General features: G+C 38.1%; 1 protein-coding gene across 1 annotated transcript in view; it reads left to right on the top strand.

Moving 5' to 3' along the window:
* USP37 (ubiquitin specific peptidase 37) overlaps positions 1 to 23,146 on the top strand; it is a 77,890-nt gene that overhangs the window by 41,497 nt on the left and 13,247 nt on the right. Inside the window, exons 12-17 of the mRNA XM_065880301.1 lie at positions 7,389 to 7,506; positions 8,791 to 8,870; positions 10,293 to 10,457; positions 12,102 to 12,167; positions 14,931 to 15,072; positions 15,903 to 16,158. Of these exons, the coding sequence (XP_065736373.1) occupies positions 7,389 to 7,506; positions 8,791 to 8,870; positions 10,293 to 10,457; positions 12,102 to 12,167; positions 14,931 to 15,072; positions 15,903 to 16,158 (827 nt within the window). The remainder of the gene's footprint in view (positions 1 to 7,388; positions 7,507 to 8,790; positions 8,871 to 10,292; positions 10,458 to 12,101; positions 12,168 to 14,930; positions 15,073 to 15,902; positions 16,159 to 23,146) is intronic.

Raw genomic sequence — 23,146 nt, 5'->3', positions numbered from 1 at the left:
TTAGCCATATGATGTCCTTCATTCTCTGTCTTTCATATTTATTTATTTTTCTTTTTTCTTTAATTTTTATTTATTTTTTGGCTGCATTGGGTCTTCATTGCTGTGCACGGGCTTTCTCTAGTTGCAGTGAGCAGGAGCTACTCTTCCTTGCACTGTGCGGGCTTCTCATTGCAGTGGCTTCTCTTGTTGCAGAGCTTGGGCTCTAGGTGCACCAGCTTCAGTAGTTGTGGCACATGGGCTCAGTAGTTGTGGCTCGTGGGCTCTAGAGCACAGGCTGAGTAGTTGTGGCACACAGACTTAGTTGCCCCTGGCATGTGGGATCTTCCCGGACCAGGGATCGAACCCATGTCACCTGCACGGCAGGCAGATTCTTAACCACTGCACCACCAGGGAAGTCCCCTTTATTTATTTTTCTTAGGCTGCTCAAAATGATAGTGTTCACTGAGGTCTCTTCCAGCTATGACACTAGTATTTTTTACTAGAATTTTGAACATTCACATGGACACTACAAGACAGTAGTTTTGCATCATTAATCTGTGACATTTTTTATCTTCATGGTTTCTTCAGTGTTTTTTTTTCCCCCTAGTGGATAAATTTTTTTTTTTTTTTTTTTTTTTGCGGTACGCGGGCCTCTCACTGTTGTGGCCTCTCCCGTTGCGGAGCACAGGCTCCAGACGTGCAGGCTCAGCGGCCATGGCGCTCACCGGCCCAGCCGCTCCGCGGCATGTGGGATCTTCCCGGACCGCAGCACGAACCCGTATCCCCTGCATCGGCAGGTGGACTCTCAACCACTGCGCCACCAGGGAAGCCCGATAAATTATTTTTTAAAGAAAAGGTCTGGGTCTTAGTAATACAGTTCATCGTCTTGCAAAAGCTAGAGAGCCCACAGTATGATAGCCATCCCTCCGTTTCTTCTAATGCACTTTCCAAACAAAATTTGTTCAAGTCAGAGAGAGAAGCAGTTTGTCACTGTTAATATTTCATTTAACTGTGGGGTGTCAACCAAGTTTTTTTTGATAGGAAAATTTCTGTTGCCTGTGGTAGAAATGGCCACAGGCATCACAGGAAGAAAGAAAGCTATGTCAAAGTGATGCCTGCTTCACTGGGCCAACAGCATCAGTCAGCCATTCCAGTTATGCAGCACCCAAATATTGGGTGTGCAGTTGAGGTGTGTGTACCAGTGCATGAAGTGACCTGGCTCACAGTGTGTAAGCATGAAGCTGAATGCCAGGCATCCAGACTGAACAGTGACCCAAGAGTTGGCAAGTCCAGGAGGTAACAAGGTTCTCTGGGGCTGCAGCAGCAGTACAACTACCTCCTCGAAGGCCTTGCCTTAGTTTCTTTATTAGTCATTTTCTTTAAGACAACTCTTTAAAGATAAAATAGTTTCTGGCTGAAGGAAGATTCTATACACCTTATCCCTGAATTGTAATTTTCCATGTTTAGCCTCTGTCCCATCTGGCTGTAAGTTAGTTTGACCTGTTTGCCAAATGTACTTAATTTTTTTAAACTGTTATAGTTTAGATTGACTGGTTTTCGATGGTTATAAGCCATTTCAATATATTAGTAATATATTCTTGAATATGAAGAATTTGTATGAATTCTCCATTTAAAGAACTTAAAACATCTAAAACTAAGTACTTAATAATCCCCCATAAAACCTCCTTCTGCAGTCTTCCCTATCTCAGTAATGACAGTTCAGTACTTAGAGTTTATCAGTACAACAGTGTGGTGTATTTCTTAAGTTTTCTTTTCTTTCTCTTGCACCCCTGCATCCCATATGTCAGCAAATCCTTTGAGCTTTTCCTTAAAAATACAACCAGAATCTGACCTCTTTTTACTACCTCCACTGACACCGCTGTGGTCCAAACCACCATCATCTCTTGACTGGATTGTTGCAATACCTTCTGACTGATCACTGTGTTTCTGCCCTTGTCTCTCTGTAGTCTATTTTAAACACATTAGCCAAAGTGATCCATTTAAAATGGACGTTAGTTCATGTCGGTCCTCTGCTCATAACCCTTAAAATAAAAGCTGAAATTCTTGCTATGATCTACAAAACTCCATAAGATTTGCCTTTCAGCAACCCCTCTCTCCCAGTTAACTCTCTTACTTCATCTCTTATCACTGTTTCCCCTTGCTCATTCTGTTCGAACCAAACTAGCTTTCTTGCTTTATTTGTTTGTTTTTTATTTATTTGTTTTTTGTTTATTTATTTATGGCTGCATTGGGTCTTCGTGGCTGCGCATGGGCTTTCTCTAGTTGTGGTGAGTGGGGGCTACACTTCATTGTGGTGTGTGGGCTTCTCATTGTGGTGGCTTCTTGTTGTGGAGTACAGGCTCTAGGCACACGGGCTTCAGTAGTTGTGGCTCATGGGCTCTAGAGCGCAGCCTCAGTAGTTGTGGCACACGGGCTTAGTTGCTTCATGGCACGTGGGATCTTCCCAGACCAGGGGTTGAACCCGTGTCCCCTGCATTGGCAGACAGATTCTTTTTTTTTTTCTTTTTTAAATTAACTTTTATTAGAGTATAGTTGATATACAGTGTTTTGTTAGTTTCTGCCATACAGCAAAGTGTATCAGTTATACATATACATACATCCACTCTCTTTTGATTCTATTCCCATATAGGTCATTACAGTGTATTGAGTAGAGTTCCCTGTGCTATATAGTAGGTTCTTACTAGTTATCTGTTTTATATAGTAGTGTGTATATGTAAATCCCAATCTCCCAACTTATCCCCCCCGACTTTTCCCCATTGGTTACCATAAGTTTGTTTTCTGCATATGTGACTCTATTTCTGTTTTGTAAATAGCTTCATTTGTACCGTATTTTTCAGATTCCACATATAAGCAATATCATATGATATTTGTCTTTTTCTGTCTGACTTATTTCACTCAATATGACAGTCTCTAGGTGCATCCATGTTGCTGCAAATGGCATTATTTCATTCTTTTTTATGGCTGAGTAATATTCCATTGTATATATGTGCCACATCTTCTTTATCTGTTCTTCTGTCGATGGACATTTAGGTTCCTTCCATGTCCTGGCTATTGTAAATAGTGCTGGCAGACAGATTCTTAACAACTGTGCCACCAGGGAAGTCCTTCTTGCTTTTTAAAAAAAATGCCAGGGCTTCCCTGGTGGCACAGTGGTTAAGAGTCCGCCTGCCGATGCAGGGGATGCAGGTTCGTACCCCGATCCAGGAAGATCCCACATGCCGCGGAGCGGCTGGGCCCGTGAGCCATGGCCGCTGAGCCTGCACGTCCGGAGCCTGTGCTCCACAATGGGAGAGGCCACAACAGTGAGAGGCCCGCGTACAGCAAATAAATAAATAAATAAATAAATAAAATTTTAAAATGCCAGGATCCTGGTACCTCACGGCCTTTTCACTTACTGTTTCTCTTTCCCCATATTATCACATAGCTAGTGCCCTCCCTTCTCCATATCTTTATGTAAAAATCACTTGCTCAGTGAGGCATTTTCTTGCTACCATATCTAAAATTCCAGCCATCTACTCTCATCTTTTGCTTCCCTCTTCTATACTTTCTTTTTCTTCTTTAACACTTACCTAGCATACTATATATTTTACTTATGTATGTATTTTTATTGTATCTCTTCTCCAGTATAATGAAAGCTTCATGAGGGGACATATTTTTGTCTTGGTTTGTTCTCTGCTACAACCCCAGTGCCGAGAACAGTTTCAGCATATAGGAGACATATTCAGTGATGCATAACAAATTGTCCCAAACTTAGCAGCTTAAAACAACATCCACTTAACTCAGTTCTGTAGGTCAGAAGTCTAGGCAGGGTATGGCTGAGTTCTTTGCTCAGGTATCAGAAAGCTGAAATCAAGGTGTTGGCTGGAGTCAGTCCCCTTCTAAGCTCATTAAGGTTGTGAGCAGAATTTAGTTCCTTTCAGTTGTAGTACTAAGGTCCCCATTTTTTTGTTAGCTGTTGGCTGGGGCAACTCATTTCCTAAAGGTTGCCTATTGTTTCTTGCCTTGTGGCCTCTATAGGAAGTTCACAACAGTGCTATTTGCTTTCTTTAGGCCAGCAGTGCATGTCTCTGACTTCTAATCTGTGACTTCCTCTGTTTGAGACCTCTAGACCCAGATTTAAAGAGTTCATGTAATAAGGCCTCAACCATTCAGATAATCTCCTTTTTGATGAACTCTACAGTTAAGATTAGTAACATTAATTATATCTACAAAATCCCTTTTGCCATGTAAAGTAACATCATCATGGGAGTGATAGCTCATCATAATCACAGTCCTCCCACACTCAAAGGGGATAGAATTATACAAGGAAGGGCAAGGGTCATCTTAGAATTCTGCCTAGGAGAGAAGCACTCAATAAATGTTTATTTAATGAAGAACAGATGTATTCTTACAGTCCCTAGTGTTCAACTGTTGCAATAGAGAACTGGGGCAGGAAAATGAATATTACTAACAATGCTGATAATGCAGACAAAATGAAAAACAGTCAACTATAACTAAGTAAAAGAAATAAGTTGGCTTCCAGGTAAATTGAATATGATGTTTTGATCTCTGAGCCCATTTTCTGAAATTCTATAAAATGTATCCAATGACCAAACAATTCTGCTACCAAACAGAGCTGCCTACACATGTTTACTGAGAACACATAGTATTTTCAATTTGACACATTGTTCATTTAGTCAAAAACTGGAAATAGTCCAGATGTCCATCAATATGGAAAAATTGTGGCATGCTCATACAGCTTAATACTAGGCAACAATGAAAAAATGGGCTATAGCCATTTGCAACAAGCATGGTTGAATCTTAAAATCATGTTGAACAAAAGAAGCTAGTTAAAAGAAAACATTCTGTATGGTTCCATTTATGTAAGGTTCAGAAAAGGTAAAACTCAACTATTTTTTAAAACATTTTTTATTGAAGTATAGTTATTTACAGTATCAGTATCATGTAAGTTTCAGGTGTATAACATAGTGATTCAGTTATATGTGTATATTCTTTTACAGATTCTTTTTCCTTATAGATTATTACATAATATTGGGTATAGTTCCCTGTGCTATATAGTAGGTCCTTGTTGGTTATCTGTTTTATACATAGTAGTGTGTATATGTTAATCCCAGCCTCCTAATTTATCCCTCCCCCCACACCCCTTTCCCCTTTGGTAACCATAAGTTTGTTTTTTGTGTCTGTGAGTCTTTCTGTTTTGGAAATAAATTCATCTGTATCCTTTTTGTTCTTCTAGATTCCACATATAAGTGATATCATATGATATTTGTTTTTGTCTGGCTTACTTCACTTGGTATGATTAAACCTAGGTCCATCTACGTTGCTGCAAATGGCGTTATTTCTTTTTTTAATGGCTGAGTAGTATTCCATTGTATAGATACCCAACATCTTTATTTATTCATCTGCCAGGGGACACTTAGGTTGCTTCCATGTCTTGGGTATTGTAAATAGTGCTGCAGTGAACATTGGGGTACGTGTATCTTTTCGAATTATGGTTTTCTCTGGATATATGGCCAGGAGTGGGATCACAAGATCACATGATAGCCCTATTTTTAGTTTTTTAAGGAACCTGCATACTGTTCTGCATACTGGCTGCAGCAGTTTACATTCCCACAAATAGTGTAGGAGGGTTCCTGTTTCTCCACACCCCCTGCAGCATTTATTATTCGTAGACTTTTTGATGATGGCCATTCTGACCAGTGTGAGGTGATACCTCATTGTAGTTTTGATTTGCATTTCTCTGATAATTAGCGATGTTGAGCATCTTTTCATGTGCCTTTTGGCCATCTTTGTGTCTTCTTTGGAGGAATGTCTCTTTAGGTCTTCTGCCCATTTTTTGATTGGTTGTTTGTTTTTTTGATATTGAGCTGTATGAGCTGTTTGTATATTTTTTTACTGAAGTATAGTTATTTTACAGTGTTGTGTTAATTTCTGCTGTACAGCAAAGTGATTCAGTTATACATACATACATTGTTTTTTTATATTCTTTTTCATTATGGTTTATCATAGGATATTGACTGTAGTCCCCTGTGCTGTATACAGTGGGACCTTGTTTATCCATTCTATATATAGTAGCTTACATCTGCTAACCCCAACCTCCCACACTATCCTTCCCCCCAGCCCCCTCCCCCTTGGCAACCACCAGTCTGTTATCTATGTCCGTGATTCTGTTTCTGTTTCATAGATAGGTTCATTTGTGTCATATTTTAGATTCCACATATAAGTGATATCATATGGTATTTGTCTTTCTCTTTCTGACTTACTTCACTTAGTATGATAATCTTTAGTTGCATCCGTGTTGCTGCAAATAGCATTATTTCGTTCTTTTTTTATGGCTGACAGTTCCATTTTTTAGAATGTGTTTGAGCCTGTATGACTATCAGTCTAAAGCAAGTAGAGGGACTTCCCTGGTGGTCCAGTGGGTAAGACTCTGCACTCCCAGTGCCGGGGGCCCAGGTTCGATCCCTGGTTGGGGAACTAGATCCCACATGCATGCTGCAACTAAGAGTTGACATGCTGCAATGAAGATCCAGTGTGCTGCAACTAAGACTGGGCACAGCCAAAATAAATAAATTTTTTAAAATAAATAAATAAATAAAGCAAGTAGATATAGGAAGGGGTTAACATACTCAAAAAGCAGGGTGACCACAAATCAAAAACACAATAGATTCACAAAAATCAAAAAGAAGAAAACACAAGCATAAAATAAAAGGAAATTATCAAGCCACAAAAAGAAAAAGAAAGGAACAAAGAAGAAACAGAATCAACTGGAAAATAAGGCTTAAAATGGCAATATATACATATCTATCAATAATTACCTTAAATGTCAATGGACTGCATGCTCCAATCAAAAGACATAGAGTGGCAGATTGGATAAAAAACCAAAACTCAACTGTTGTGTTGGAAGTCAGGATAATAGTTATCTTTTGGAAGTAAGAAAGGGATAGTGATTGGGAAGAGGCATGTGAGGGGGCTTATAGGGAGGGAGTTCATAGTGTTCTATTTCTTGAGTTGAGTGGTGATTACATGTGTGTGTTAACTGATAATTCATCAAGCTATACAACTTTGACTGGTTCACTTTTCTATATATATATATTATACTTCAGTGTTTTAAAGTTTGGGGGTTTTTTGGAAAGTATAAAAATTTTAAATTTAGCATTTTAAGAAAGTACTTAAACACTTTCAATTGATATTTTACCTGTATGGATTTAATAAGGGTTAAAGTAAGCATGAGAAAAGTTTTAAATGTTTATTTCTCATGCCTAGTCATGGTCTCTCAGTACCTGATAAGTTCAGTGGGGGAGCAGTGTTTCTGAAGTATATTTGTATTTATTTTATATTGCACAGTTAGGCTTCTAAATTCTTATATTTGTCTTTTATTTTTACAGATGTGGAGAGATTATTCCCAAAAGAGAACAGTTTAATGACCTCTCCATTGACCTTCCTCGAAGGAAAAAGCCACTCCCTCCTCGTTCAATTCAAGATTCCCTTGATCTTTTCTTTAGGGTAAATAATATCTTTTGGTATTTCCACATAACTAAATTTTATATATCATAGATAATTGTATTTGAAGTTGGTTTATTTAAGGCGGAGTTTTGACAAAATAGTTGCAGGGGAAACAAATGAGAAATATTTATAAATAGTATTTTTTAGGAGCTTGGTAAATATGGTTGTTAACTGATTGTAGATGAAAATTAATTGCTCAAGTAGATTATACATCTAACTCAACAGCAAGTGTTTTAGACAACCTTAGAAGCATTTGTTTATAAACAAATAATATGAAGTGACATATGCTAAAATTGGGTAATGTGAGTCAAAATTGGAGACACTATCTAAGTTAGTATACTAAGATCTGAGGAATGAAAAAAAATACTTTTTGCTTCTCCTTAGGTTATATGTACCATGTTAGAAACAGAAAGGACAAGTCATGTTTATTCAGAGCTATAGATAAATATTTGCATTTGTGTTATACTGTTACAGATATTCAGAAAGTTTCTGGGGCATAATTGGACATGTTGTGTAGCAGTCCTTATAATTGATGGCAGTTTGCCATCTGTATAATAGTGGTTCTTATTTTGTTGTAGCAAATGGGCAGGGTTGTCATCCTAAGATTTAAAAAAAAAAAAAGACCTCTGTTCTTGAAATGATGAATATTCAGCTCCACCCAAGGATAAATATTCTGCTTTTCTTTTTGTTTTAGTCATTCCTTACTATTCCTGTTATTATCATAGAATTTGAAGCTTTTCCTGTGTATCTTTACCCCCATTTTTTAAGGATTTCTTGTTTCAGTTTTCTCTAGGTAATGATATCCACCCCAAACTTTGGTCCTTTTAGAGCAGTTGTTCTTAGTGGGCTGTCACCAGAAGATTGAGTTCCATTATAAGAAAGGGGTAGAGTTACACCTAACAGACCAGGAACTCCGCCTAACCTGAAGGTGATCTTATCTCTGCTATGGCCAAATGTTAAAATCTGGATATACTCTTGGCAGTGGTTCTTGTGTATCCATGGGGAAAAGGTTGAGAATCTGCTACTATAGTTTAGTTACTGTCATAAATTGAGATGTTTCCTTGGTAAAAAAAAGGAAATTAGGAATTCTGAAACAGGGCATGATATTATAACTATATTTTGAGGATTAGGTCTTAATTTAGTAAAGCTTATGATTCTAGACACAAAATTTAAACTGGTCGGAGTTGTCATTCCACTGAACTAGTATGACTAGAGAAAATAGTATTTAATGGGGCAGTGCTAATTCAACTTTATACTTTATTTTTCCCTCTTGTCTTTTTACAGGCAGAAGAACTTGAGTATTCCTGTGAGAAGTGTGGTGGGAAATGTGCTCTTGTCAGGCACAAATTTAACAGGCTACCCAGGTAAAATTAATTGGCTCTTCAATTTTTCTTCTTTAAAGTACTTACAAATATTACTGAATAAGTGAGGCTTATCAGATGGATTGGTAAAGAAGGTCAGCAAAGCTGAGATATGAAGAGGGTAGAGAATGGAAAGCTACAATTCTCTTGTATAAGAAAGGAAGAAGATTTGGAAAGTTGAAGAAGAGAAGGAACCTGAGAGTCCCAAGAAGATGGCAACAAGAGAACGAGGCTGATGAGACTTTGGAATAATAATGGGGACTTACTAGTAAATTTTTAATTCAGTAATGTGTAACACTCAATTATAATTTGTTGTGCATGTACATTTTATAGAACTTTTTTTTTTTTTTTTTTTTTGCGGTACGCGGGCCTCTCACTGTTGTGGCCTCTCCCATTGCGGAGCACAGGCTCCGGACGCGCAGGCTCAGCGGCCATGGCTCACGGGCACAGCCGCTCCGCGGCATGTGGGATCCTCCCAGACTGGAGCACGAACCCTTGTCCCCTACATCGGCAGGCGGACTCTCAACCACTGTGCCACCAGGGAAGCCCATATAGAACTTTTTTATAAGTGGAGAAAACTTTTCATTTCTCTCTTACCTTTCTCTAGAGAATGTGCTACTGAAATAAGAATAGTTCTTGTCAAAAGTCATCTTAAAAAAATTAATTTTCACCATCAAACATAAGGGCTGTTTAACACTTGATTTATTTATTTTAATAAATTTATTTATTTTTGACTGTGTTGGGTCTTCATTGCTGTGTGCAGGCTTTCTCTAGTTGCAGTGAGCAGGCTTCTCATTGCCGTGGCTTCTCTTGTTGCGGAGCACGGGCTCTAGGTGCGCAGGCTTCAGTAGTTGTGGCTCGTGGGCTCTAGAGCCCAGGCTTATTAGTTGTGGCGCATGGGCTTAGTTGCTCCGCGGCATGTGGGATCTTCCCGAACCAGGGCTCAAACCCATGTCCCCTGCATTAGCAGGCGATTCTTAACCACTACGCCACCAGGGAGGTCCTGTTTAACACTTTAAATTACCATTTGTCGTTATATAACATCCATTTTTTGGTAAACTATATAACATTGAAATAAATAATTTAGGGATTTGATCCATTATCAATACCAGTATTCTAAAATTAGTTTTCTTGTCTGATGTGTTTTGATTTTTTTTCTAGGAACATTATTTTACTGAGACCTCCCAATTAATATCTACCCAATGCCTGTGTTTTATTTTTATTTTTATTCGTAGTACCTAGCAAAATGCCTAGCACGTGGCAAGTATTCAGTAAATGTTCTTTGACAGATCTTTAGTTCAGCCTAATGTAGTCTTTAAATCAAAAGCTGTCTAACATGGTTAGTTACAGTGATCTCTTCTTACCTGTAAGAGAGCTACCTCTATTATGTATAAACTAATAATGTTATCATCTCCTGTTTTTCAGGATCCTCATTCTTCATTTGAAACGATATAGCTTCAATGTTGCTCTCTCACTTAACAACAAGATTGGGCAGCAAGTCATCATTCCAAGATACCTGACCCTCTCGTCTCATTGCACTGAAAATACAAAACCACCCTTCAACCTTGGTTGGAGTGCACAAATGGCAATGTAAGTCCTTGAGAATTTCTTTCCCTTTTGAAGTAGAAAGGCTTTTAGTATCTGATCAAAAGAATGACTGAACTACATAACATGACTCCAGGTAAAATCAGACCAAGAAGGAGATTTTTATTTTGCTTTATTTTGGGACTTTGTGCTAAGTTTTACCTGATTTAAGTAATTGAATAAAATGCTTAAACAAAAACTTTCAACATATATTAATTGCCTTTCATAATAAATTACCTTTTCCGGGAGTGCTCCTTACTCTTTTAGATCACTAGAAGATAGTTTGATACATTTGGGGAATATAAACCAAATTTGCATGATCATAAGAGTCACTTGAATGCTAAAAATACTGATTCCTGTGTTTGTTCCTTAGAAGTTCTGTTTCAGCAAATCTGATATAGGGCTGGGGAATCAATATTTTTTAACAAATGCCTCTGCTGACTCTGGAGTATGCAAACTTGAGAAACAGTACATTAAATATTATGCTGGGACCCCCAAAATAGATTGTGTCTTCATAAATGTATTATTACCAGTTTGAGCAAAGAACTTCAATGGCTCCTCGAAATTTTTCCTTGAGAAAAGAAGTAACTTTTACATTCTATTTTGCATCATCATGAATGCCAGGAAAACCTTAAGACTTCTCTAAATGTTGCTCTTTCTTCTGCGTACTTGCATTACTTTGGAGCCATATATTGTAGTTCTTTTTTATACTTGAACACTAGTTTGGTATAATCATAAAGTTCTAGAGCTTTAGAGGTGAAAGGGATTTTAGAGATTTTTGTCTTTCTTAATTTTACAGAGGAGATCCAAGGAAATTAAGTGATTTTTCTTAAGCTCATACAGTTAGTAACTGGAAGAGCCAGGTCTCTTCATTGACATGGAATAATAGACATTACAGAAAGCAAATGAACATTTGCTAACATGAATTAATGAAGTTTTGTAAAAATTATTCCCCTTGGATTAATAATTGAAATATATTCTACATCATGTACGTTTACACTAAAGGCCTCAATAAATCAATAACAACATGTTCCCAGAGAATCAGTGTTTCTGGATTTTTCTCTTATGGCCTTTCATTAGAATAGATGTTTTTGCTTGATGGAAACTGCCCTCTACTGGTGGAGCTAGTATTCTTTCTGGCAGTACTTTCAAACCATTAGCCAAGGCTGTTTAATGATCACAGGCCTGAAACCAGGCTCTCTGACTCAGTGATATGATAGCTTTAAGATTTTGAACAAATTCCTTGACCTGTCTGTAGGGAAAATAACAGGGTAGTTGTGAACATTAAATGAGGTAATACACAAGAGTTCTTACTACAGTGCCTGACATCTAGTAAGTCCTCAATAAATGAGAGCTATTGTTACTTTATTGCTTAAAAGAACTGAGACAAAGAGAATTTCCCAAGTTCTCTTTATATTGTATTTGACTTCGTTTTCAATGTTGTTTATTTAGATCATTAGATAAGGAAGAGCCTAGAGAAAGTATTTTGTTTTCTCTTTTGGCCTCTATTGTTAGTTTAAAAGTATTATAATTGTTTGCTTTTCAAGAGGATATATAAGGGACTATAATACAGAATAATTCATTTAATAAGTTAAATATATTTTTAGTAATAGTAATTGTATACATATATATTTTCTAATTTTCTGATAGTTCTAGACCATTGAAAGCCTCTCAAATGGTGAATTCCTGCATCACCAGCCCTTCTACACCTTCAAAGTGAGTTATATTTCTTGTGTACCCAAAATTTGTATTTTTAAGGATTTGGCTTACCCTGATTTCCAAGATTATCCCTTCCCCTTTTCTTATTGTTTCTCTTTTTGCATGATAATTGCTCTGCATTACTGTACTTTGGAATTTTCCTGAATATGCTTTAAACTGTAATTTAGTGAGTATCAAGTTTTTAACACTGAATCAAGTTCAGATGGTTCTCTCAAAATTTTGTTTTAAAACTTCTTAAATCATCTGTTGTATGTAATATTTTCATCCTACAACTCTAGAAATTGACTAATGATGAGGGATTTTAAGGATTGAAGGGTTAAAATAACCCCTACTGGTATAAAAAGCACCATTCTTCAAATATACACATGGAGATTCCAAAATATCTTTTCACCTGTTGCTAGCCAGTGTGGGACTTATTGTCTTAGACACTGAGCTGGAGCTATTCTGAAAGGGGACAGGAAAACAAATACACATTAGAATGTAGCTATTCTACAAATGTTTTTTGCTTAAGACCAAAAGTTTGTCCAAGAAGGAAACAAATACTTTTTTTTTTTAATATACCTCCTCTGTGATTTGACTAGAACCACAGTTCCTGATTAGACATTTCTAAATGACTTCTTTGTCATTTGTCTTTAAAATTAGTTTTTCTAAAAATTTGATGTCCCAAAGTACTTTTAGAAAAGAGACACTTTTGTTGTTTAAGGGCTTTTGGGGGGCTTATATAACCATAAAATGACATTTGGGAATTGCTATTTTCTTTTCCTCCTGTTAATTATTTTTCAGTGCAATTAAAACCAGATGACTAACTGACTAGAAATCTGAAATGGTACCGATATGAATACTCTTGCCCGTTCTCAAGATACAAATGAGCAATACCACTTGGCTGCTTAGAAAGTGAGCAAGTGATGCATTTACAGGATGAATATTTTTCCTTACTACAGGCAAGCTGCCTTCTGTGAATATAGTAACTATTAATGGAATGCACTCTTTATGTACCAAATCACTATAGCTTCAAGAAAGAGATGGTTTCATTGGGCATCATTATACTTGGCATGGTCAATCTGTTCTCCAGGGTCTTACTGCTATGAGAATTTGAGAGTTGGTCAATAAAGGATGATTAGGCCCTAGAAGACCTGTCATGCCGATCAAACTTAAAAGAGGCTGAGCCATGAACCAGAATACCATTGGTTCTTCTATAATGTCCTTTGTCACATTTGACCCTGGTATATTAGTAGCCAGGTGTCACCCTTCTTCAGCAAAGTATTTACATGGATAAATAAATCAATATGTTCAGTTTTGCTTGGTGAGCATGAAATCAGAAATGAAGAATTAAGATAGCTAATTGGCTATTTCTAAGTTATATTAACCCTTTTTGAACACATATTGGGAGGCTATTCAAGTGTTCAGACTGAAGTGCAGTGATATCCTGGCTGCTCTCAGCCAAAGACTATGGTTGGGTTTATCACTGACCACTTGCCTCTTTTCTTTGATCTACGTTGCTATGCAATCCTCCTGATTTCCATTGTGGCCTCTTATTTCTTGGTGCCATCATTCTACATGTTTATTTACAGTTTTCACATTTAGATTATTGCATTTTCCTATTTCCATTTTACATTTTTTTTTTTTTAGTACAGCATATGAATTTATGTTAACCTTCATCAAAGAAAATTTGTGCTTTTTGACCTTTACCACTTTTTCCTTTAGTTTATTTTCAGCTCACTTAGAAGACAACACAGTAACACCTTACTTATCTGGTATCATTGAAGAATAATATTTGATATTCCAAATAAATGAATTTTTATATAACTGAAGCTTGTCCTTATAAAAATTGCCTTTTTAATTGTAATCTTTAAAATGTTTTAACCATTTTAGATGGTTATATCTCTGTAAGCTTACAGAATTCCTTATATTAAATAAAATACGCTGCAGATAATTTAAGTATGTTGTAATTACTTAAAATCGGCATTGTAAATATCAGTTATTGCACTGTGTTTTAATGTGATAATGCCCTCAGAGGCTCTTAATTCTTATAAGACAGTTTACCTTTAACTTAAATTACTTTATAGTTCTTTATTGCCCTTTTTGTGGTTATTCTCTCTCATTTCTTAGCTCTCATTTCTTGATGAACTTGCTACATTATTTTATACACTATTTCCTGGGGAAATAAGGTCCCTGCCCGAAGAGTAAAGTTCATGGGCTTCGAAACTGCTGCCTTCCTCAGAGGCGTTTTTTTTGTTTTGTTTTTTTTACTTTTAAGTTCCTGTGTTCTACAAGGTAGAGGTTGCCAGAAGTTGGACCTACATATAAATGGATAAGTGGAATGTTACTGTTAATTTCAAAGTACATGGATTATAATTTAAAAGAGCAAAAATTAGTCCTCATGCACTCTCTTGTCAAAAATGTATTCATTGCTATGTCTGCATGCATTCAGTAAGGTACTTGCTTTATAAAGCCAGTAACAAACTTCTTTGGAGTTGATCATTAAAAGAAAAAAGGCACAAAGTGATTGGTTTACTGATAATATATAATAGCATAAGAGTTGTCTGATTTTCAAAGCATGGCTCTTTTGGAGTAGGGCAAAGGTAATTCTTAAATATACCTCTTTTCATATATCTTTTTTTCTCTGTTAAATCATTCTCCATAATGGAAAAGCTTTTTGTTTTAATTGATATTTATACTTCAAAAAAATAACAAGGACAAATGTTTATTTGTCAGACTTACATAGGGTTTTTTTGTTTGTTCGTTTTTCTTAAATTACAGGAATTTCACCTTCAAATCCAAGAATTCCTTGGCTTTATGCCTTGATTCAGACAGTGAAGATGAGCTTAAACGCTCTGTGGCCCTTAGCCAGAGACTTTGTGAAATGTCAGGCAGTGAACAGCAGCAGGAAGACCTGGAAAAGGTAAGTAATTTCTCACCAAAATATCTGACTGTCCAAACAAATGCCTTTCATAACCAGCATCAGCAAACTTAATAAATACACAGGATGGATCATTTCTTGTGAATGAGGATTTTTCAGATGTACTCTTAGCACCTTTCAGTATGCAGTATGATATTATTAACTGTAGTCACCATACTGTACATTACATCCCTGTGACTTATTTATTTTATAACTGGAAGTTTATACCTTTTTGCCCCTTCACCCATTTCACTCACTCCCTAGCCCCCACCTCTGGTAACAACCAATGTGTTCTCTGTATCTGTGAGCTTAGTTTTTTTGTTTGTTTGTTTTTTAGATTCCACATGTAAGTGAGATCATACATTATTTGTCTTTGTGTAACTTATTTCCCTCAGGGTCCTTCAGTGATGTCACAAATGGCAAGATTTCTTTCTTCCTTCCTTCCTTCCCTCCCTCCCTCCGTCCGTTCCTTCCTTGTTGCTGTGCGCGGGCTTTCTCTAGTTTCAGCCAGGAGGGGCTACTCTTTGTTGCGGTGCGTGGGCTTCTCATTGCGGTGGCTTCTCTTGTTGCGGAGCACGGGGCTCTAGGCGCGCGGGCTTCAGTAGTTATGGTGCATGGGCTCTAGAGCGCAGGCTCAGTACTTGTGTTGCACAGGCTTAGTTGATCTGCAGCATGTGGGATCTCCCCGGACCAGGGCTCGAACACGTGTCCCCTGCGTTGGCAGGTGGATTCTTAACCACTGTGCCACCAGGGGAGTCCCTATCACTTTAAACTCCAAGATTGCTATATTTGTAGGCATTCCAGTTTCTTCTAAAAGCAACTCTATTCTTCAGGATTCAAAATCTTGCAGACTAGAACCTGGTAAGTCTGAATTGGAAAACTCAGGATTTGACGGAATGAGTGAAGAAGAGCTTCTAGCAGCTGTTTTAGAGATAAGTAAAAGAGAAGCTTCACCATCTCTCAGTCATGAAGATGATGATAAACCAACCAGCAGCCCTGATACCGGATTTGCAGAAGACGATATTCAAGAAATGCCTGAAAATCCAGACCCTGTGGAAACTGAGAAGCCAAAAACAGTCACAGAGCCCGGTAGGTTTAATGAAAATAAACATCTGTTAAACAGGCACAACTGTGTTCCAAAGCTTTATAGTAACAAATGACTTCTACATAATGGGAGGTGAGATAGATCTGAATAACAGAGCTAATATTTTTGTGCTTTTTTTTTTTTTCTAACAGTTTAAAAAAATGAGAAGCAAATATTGTGAGTTAGTATCCAGAGGCTAGTGGTAAAGTATGCCATGTCCCTTTAGGTGTACATCAAAAGAAAAGTTAGTATTCTTGTGCATTTAAAAAATGTTTGTGTCAGGGCTTCCCTGGTGGCGCAGTGGTTGAGAGTCCGCCTGCCGATGCAGGGGACACGGGTTCGTGCCCCGGTCCAGGAAGATCCCACATGCCGCAGAGCGGCTGGGCCCGTGAGCCATGGCTGCTGCTGGGCCCGTGAGCCGTGGCCACTGAGCCTGTGCGTCCGAAGCCTGTGCTCCGCAACGGGAGAGGCCACAACAGTGAGAGGCCCGCGTACCTCAAAAAAAAAAAAAAATGTGTCAGTTTTTGGTCACTTTTTTCACACCACTGCTCTCAGAAATTTGTGTAATTCTTCATTTTTGTATATCTGAACTTATACCAAGTTTTAATGTATAGATAATTTAAGTTCTCCATTCTTCTTTGGGTTCATCCCTTCATAATGGTGGCAAGACCACTGAACTAAGAGGGTGTCTAGTCTTAGCTATACCACCTACTAGTTATAAATTTCTAAATAGGTAATTTAACCTCTTTGATACTCAGTTTTCTTACCTCTGTATGGGGAATCTACCGGACATACTTCAGATAGTTGTGGGTAGAATGTTAGATAGTATATACATATTATGTAAAGTGCTATACAGATAAAAATTATTTTTGTGGTAATTTTTACTCATATTTTGTTATTTCTCAAGCTATCACTTCAAACAACAGAGCTGAGCCTCCTTGCCTTGCACAGTGGGTATTTTAAGATTTTTTAAGTAGAAAAATTTCACTTCCTTTTCCTGGGGCCAAGTCTAATATTTTCTCCTGATATCTTTAGTATCTGTATCTTTAGTATCTGTATCTAGGTGGCTAGCTAACGTGTTTCCGTATATCAAGCCTAGGATTTTGGAGATGAAGAGAATAGTAGTGTATCACAAAATTATTTTCTGTATTCTTGGGATTGTTAGGGCCTCCTCAGTTTTGAATTAGTTTATGTGCAAGTAAAATAAGAGTATTTCCTCAATTTAACTGGAAACAAAAAGCTGATGATTTTTGTATATAGATGTTTCCTTTTTTTTCTTTTTTCTTTACACCTTTTTTTACCTCTTGATGCAAGTACCCTTATGAAGTCCCCTTCTCTTACTAAACTTATAATCACTGCCCTTGGAAGTGAATCCTAGATACTAGATCATTTCATCAGTAAGGATTTCAGTATCACTAAAAGATAAGAACTCTTTTTACAAAAACCTATCCTCCATATCATTGTCATACTTTAAAAATCAATAATAATTCTAAGGAACGATGAAATGTGATCAAACCCTCCATAAGGTTTTATTGTGAAAGTTTCAAATCCAGAGAGAAATTGAAGAATAAAACAATACACACTTTTATACCCTTCACCTAGTTCATTAACATTTTGTCACATTTTTTTCTCTCCCTTCCACACTGCCCCGGTGTGTATGTGTAGTTGTGCAGCAGTTACCCCAAAATTAGTGCTTTACAACAACAGTAATTTTAATATCTCATTACTGTGGATTGACTGGTCTTAGCTGCTAGTTTTTTCTGCTCTATGTGATGTTGGCTGGGGTTTAACTGCACTACAACATCCAAGATGGCTCACCTTGGCACATGGGTTGTGTTGGTTAGAAGGGTCAGCTGAGCTGGCTAGATATCCTCTCTGTTCTTCTGGTCCCCTCTCCCTGGCCATCTCCCTTCCCCTCTTCTCCTCAGCTTTTCATCTCTTCATGTAATCTCAGGGCCTCTCCCTTCCTGTTTGGCCTCTTCAGCATGGTAGCCAAACTTCTTACATGATAGCTCAGGGCTCCCAAAAGCACAAAAGAGGCTGCTGCCAGGCCTCCTTAATGTATAGGCTCAAAATTGGGACAGAATCAGTTCCACCACATTTCGTTAAAGCACTCACAGGACCTGCCCAGATTCACTGTGAGGTGGACCACACAGTTAGAATACCTGTAGGCATGGTTCATTGGAGGCCATCTTTAGAGATTGCGCGTGCGTGCGTGCACACACACACACACACACACACACACACACACACACACACTCTTAATGGAACCATTTGAGGTTGCAGGTATCATAATACTTCACCCTAAAATACTTCAGCCTGACTCTCCTAAGTACACGGAAATTTTCCTATATAACAATTGTCATACCTAAGAATATTAACAGTAATTCCATATATAGTTCTAATATAGAGCCCACATACACATTTACCCAGTTATCTCCAAAATATTTTTTACACTTTTTAAAAAATCTAGAACCCAAAGCTTACCCCCTGCATTTGGTTGTTAGGTCCCTTTAGTCTCTAGTCAGGCCAATTTTTCTTTGAAAGACTCCCATTATGGATTGTCCTACTATTCTTTTAAGTATAAGCTGGGTTTTTTTCCCCATACCCTAAAACTTCAGAGCCTGGAGATGGTTTTTTCCTTGTTGCTCATTGCCATTTCCAACTGCTTGTCTTCTTTCATCCTACAAAAACCCCAGCTCCTTTGGTATGTGACTTCAGACTTTGCCACCTATTATTTCTGTCTGTAGCTCTCTTTTACTGTCCAGTCACTCCATGCCCATCAGCATTCTTAGGGCTTTCAGCATCCTCATAAATGACCATTTCAACAGCCTTGTTTCTCAATTCCTAATCTTATTTCCAAAGAACTTTTCTTCTACCCCATCTTGATAACTGCCAAAACTCATACCCTAAACCAGTAGTTCTCAAAGTGTGTCCCCAGGCCATCAGTATCATGTAGGAACTTGCTGGAAATGCCATTCTTGACCCCACTGCACACCTACTGAGTGAGAAACTCTGGATGTGGGACTCAGCATTCTGTGTTTTGATTCCAGTTGATTCTGATGCATGCTGAAGTTTGAGAACCACTTCCCTAGACTTTGTCATCATCAATAAATGTACCACCTTTGAAATCTTAATTTCAAATATCCTTCTCTAACCCTTCTCTCCCCCTAGCTCACCTAATATCATATTCTTATTTCAGCAATTACTTGATCTCATTAAGACTTCCAATCCATTGTCTTCTACTTTTTGCTATTCATCACCTCCCTCTTGTCACCACTTCCCTCCACAGCCTATATGCCATATTTTGGTACTTTTATCTCTTTCCTCTGTTTTCTTCTCTCAATCGCCTAACAAAGTCCCATCTCCCAGTTCAACCAGCTTCTTATTCCATGCCTACACCCAAGCAGCTGAAGATTGCTGGAGAAAAGTCCCCAAACTGTGCTGACTATACTTTCCTCAAAATCATGACTACGCTCTTACATGGGCACTACATGCTACTAGTCAGTTCTGTTATAGTTCCTTAGTAAATTTCTTTTCTTGGTCTCCATGTCTTTCTCAGATCTGTAGTTCTCCTTCCACACATGCTCTAGGCACATAACTTAGCTGTATACCTTTCAAAGAAAATAGATGCAGTCAGATGAAAACTCTGCCTTCACCTTTGTTATGGAGGAAGTGTCCCTCTTCTTATTTAAGGCCAATCCGTCCATTCATATCCAAGATCTCATCTACTTGTGCCTTCTAAAGACTTTCCCTCTTGAAATGATACTCTTTCTCTTCTGCATCAGGTCTTCCCTCTTCTAAATTATTCCTGCTGTGCCTTAATATCACCCATCTTTTTAAAACTCTCATGACCTTGTGTTTCCCTCTAGCCACTGCTCCCTTTCTTTGCTCCCTTCCCAGAAAAATCCTTTGAAAGAGTTGTTTTACTCATTCCCTCTACTTTCTTACCATCTCCCATTCTCTTGTCAACCCTCTCCAAGTGGGCTTTCATCCCCACCACTCCACTGAAATGGTCTTTATAAAGTTTGCATTAGCAATTTTCATACAATCCATCACTCCCTCCTTAACATTTAAAGCTTTATAAACTTTTTTCTATAAACTATTCTTGCCATGGTTTTTTCTTCCTACTAAACCAACTGTTCATTCCAGGGTTTATGGTTTTGTTTTTTGCTTCCCTCATCAGACCTCTAACTGTTGGAGTATTCCCAGGACACTGTCCTTAGCTGTCTTTTTTCCTATAGTTCTCTCCCTGAGTGATCTCAGACATTACCATAACCTCACATACTGATGAGATATCAAATTCATATCCCTAGCCCGGATCTCTCCCCTGAGCTTTAAACTTACACATGTAAATGCCTACTTGAAATGTCCATTTGGCTGTCTAATTTTTAACTGCCCCCCGCCCCCCCATAACCCTGCCCCATATCAGCAAATGGTACTACCATCTACCATTTTTTGACTCAGGTCAAAAAATATGTCTCCCTTGATTTTTTTTTTTTTTTTTTTTTTTTTTTTATTTTGCGGTACGCGGGCCTCTCACTGTTGTGGCCTCTCCCGTCGCGGAGCACAGGCTCCGGACGCGCAGGCTCAGCTGCCATGGCTCACGAGCCTAGCCGCTGTGTGGCACGTGGGATCTTCCCGGACCGGGGCACGAACCCGCGTCCCCTACATCGGCAGGCGGACTCTCAACCACTGCGCCACCAGGGAAGCCCTCCCTTGATTTTTTTACTTCACACCTTATATTCAGTCCATCAGTAAGTCTAGTCTGCTCTACCTCCGAAATATATCCTGAATTTAATCATTTATCAACATCTTCATAGCTGTAACTCTAGCCTTCCATCTCTCACCTGGTCCACTACAGTTGATTCCTAATGTCTCTTCCGTCACTCTTGCCCTACTACAGACCTTCTTTCATGAACAAACCAGCCAACATAATCTTTCTGAAGCTTAAATCACACGGTCACCCTTCTGCTTAAAACTTGTGATTTCCTATTACACTTAATCCAAGCTTCTCACCATGGTCTATCTTTACTTTCCCCCTCTTTCACTCTTCTGTTTTAGCCATACTAGCATTCTCTCTGTGTCCCTCATGCTAAGCTCATTTTCATCTCAGAAGCTTTGCACTTAAGCGCCTTCAGGGCAAGGGCCATCTTGCCCTAATTATCACTATATCCCCATCTTCTTTAGCAGTGCCTGGCATATAGTAGATTCTCAATAAATATTTGGGGCTCATCAGATTGGTTGTCTCATGAATCAACTGAGGAGGGGAAGGAATACTGGTTAAGTAAGGTTTTACTGTTAGTCAAAGGGAGGGGAAGAGTGTATGCAAAGGCCCAGACATGAGAAAGGCCATGGTAAGTTAGTGGACCTACAGAAGTTCAGAATGATCTGCATGGCTGGAACATAGTGTTGAGGGGGAAAAGCAAAAAGTTGAGACTAGAGAATTATGCAGTCTCCAGTTTTTACATGGCCTAAAACCATGTTTAGGAGTTTGGACTTTTATTTCAAAAGCATTAGGAAGTTACTGGATAATTTTAAGCGAAAAAGTATTTGATAAAGATTTATATTTGAAAAAGATCATTTCTGGCTGCAGTGTAGCACATAAATTAGAGAAGAACCTAAGTATCTTGTGAGACCTGTTAGGCAGTTATTGCAGTAGTCCAGACCAAAAGTTAATGGTGCCCTAAGCCAAGGTTTTGGCATTGAAAAGAAAAACAGTTGGGACTTCCCTGGTGGTCCAGTGGTTAAGACTCTGCATTCCCAGTGCAGGGGGCCCAGGTTCGATCCCTGGTCAGGAAACTAGATCCTGCATGCCGCAACTAAAAAAAAGATCCCACGTGCCACAACTAAGACCCAGCGCAGCCAAATAAATAAATAAATATTTTTAAAAAAAGAAAGAAAGAAAAACAGTTGATGGATTCGAAAGATAATTAGGAAATAACGATTTATGTAATATGAAGGGATAAATGAGAAGTCAAAATGACTCCCAGGTTTCTATCTTCAAAAAAAAAAAATAACAACTAAGCTGGGTGGACAGTGATCTCAGTGACTGAAATATAGAATGTAGGAAAGGAGCAGCTTTCATTTGGGGTGGGAGAAGCAGCAGATGATATATTTAGTATAAGAATGTTAGTGTTTTAACACATGGTTCCCCTCTGTGTTTTTTATTTCATGGTCATATTTGTTCCTAGATCTGAAATGTTTTTTTTGTATCCATCTGATAATCTTGTCCTGAAGACAGATGTATATTGATTTTTAGCATCTTAAAGTAAACTTTCTTACATCTGTTTTCTATCACATGGATTAATTGCTAGTGTAATTCTAGGATTGTGTGAGGTACATTGGTACATTGAGTGCTGAAAATTATTGGTTAAGAAAAATTGTGCCTCTGTCATCTTCTTTTTATGAGTATGTTTTGATAATAAAAGTAATAATGCTCATCTTATGCCCTAAAATAGCAGCCTCAACTCCCCAATCTTTCTTCCACTTGAAACGCTCAACATCAAATAACTTTGAATATCAGGGTTCCAAATTTCCAGAAGTGGTCTGATTGGTTGATTCTTTCAGGTATTCATTCCTGGTCCAGTAAGCTAAGGCCAGAGGGACAGGTGGGACCTTATACGCCTCAGAGCTGCCCCTTGGAGGCTATGGAAAATTACATTCTCCAAGAATGGAGGAGTATAATTTTTTTTAATTGGAATTGTACTGCTTTTTGCACTTAATAATATCCTGAGTTTCTTTTCCTCTTTTAATGAACATTCAGAATTAGTTTCAATGATAAATACTCAGTCAGCAAATCAGTTCAATTAAAAAATGATGACTAGTTGCTGACTTAGAGTCTAAAACCAAGATGTGGTAAGCTTCAGAGTTGTCTGTGCTATGGAAAATCATCTGCCATCTAAATGGTTACAGTGCAGTATTGGGGCAGGTAAAGAGCACTTAGTAATTTTAAAACAATCCATGTGAAATAAATCTGTAAAGGTAGTTCTT

Source organism: Phocoena phocoena, chromosome 7, assembly GCF_963924675.1.
Source record: "Phocoena phocoena chromosome 7, mPhoPho1.1, whole genome shotgun sequence".
Taxonomy (NCBI): Eukaryota; Metazoa; Chordata; class Mammalia; order Artiodactyla; family Phocoenidae; genus Phocoena; species Phocoena phocoena.
The sequence above is the reverse complement of the archived record's forward strand: the minus strand, read 5'-3'. Positions and strand labels throughout refer to the sequence as shown.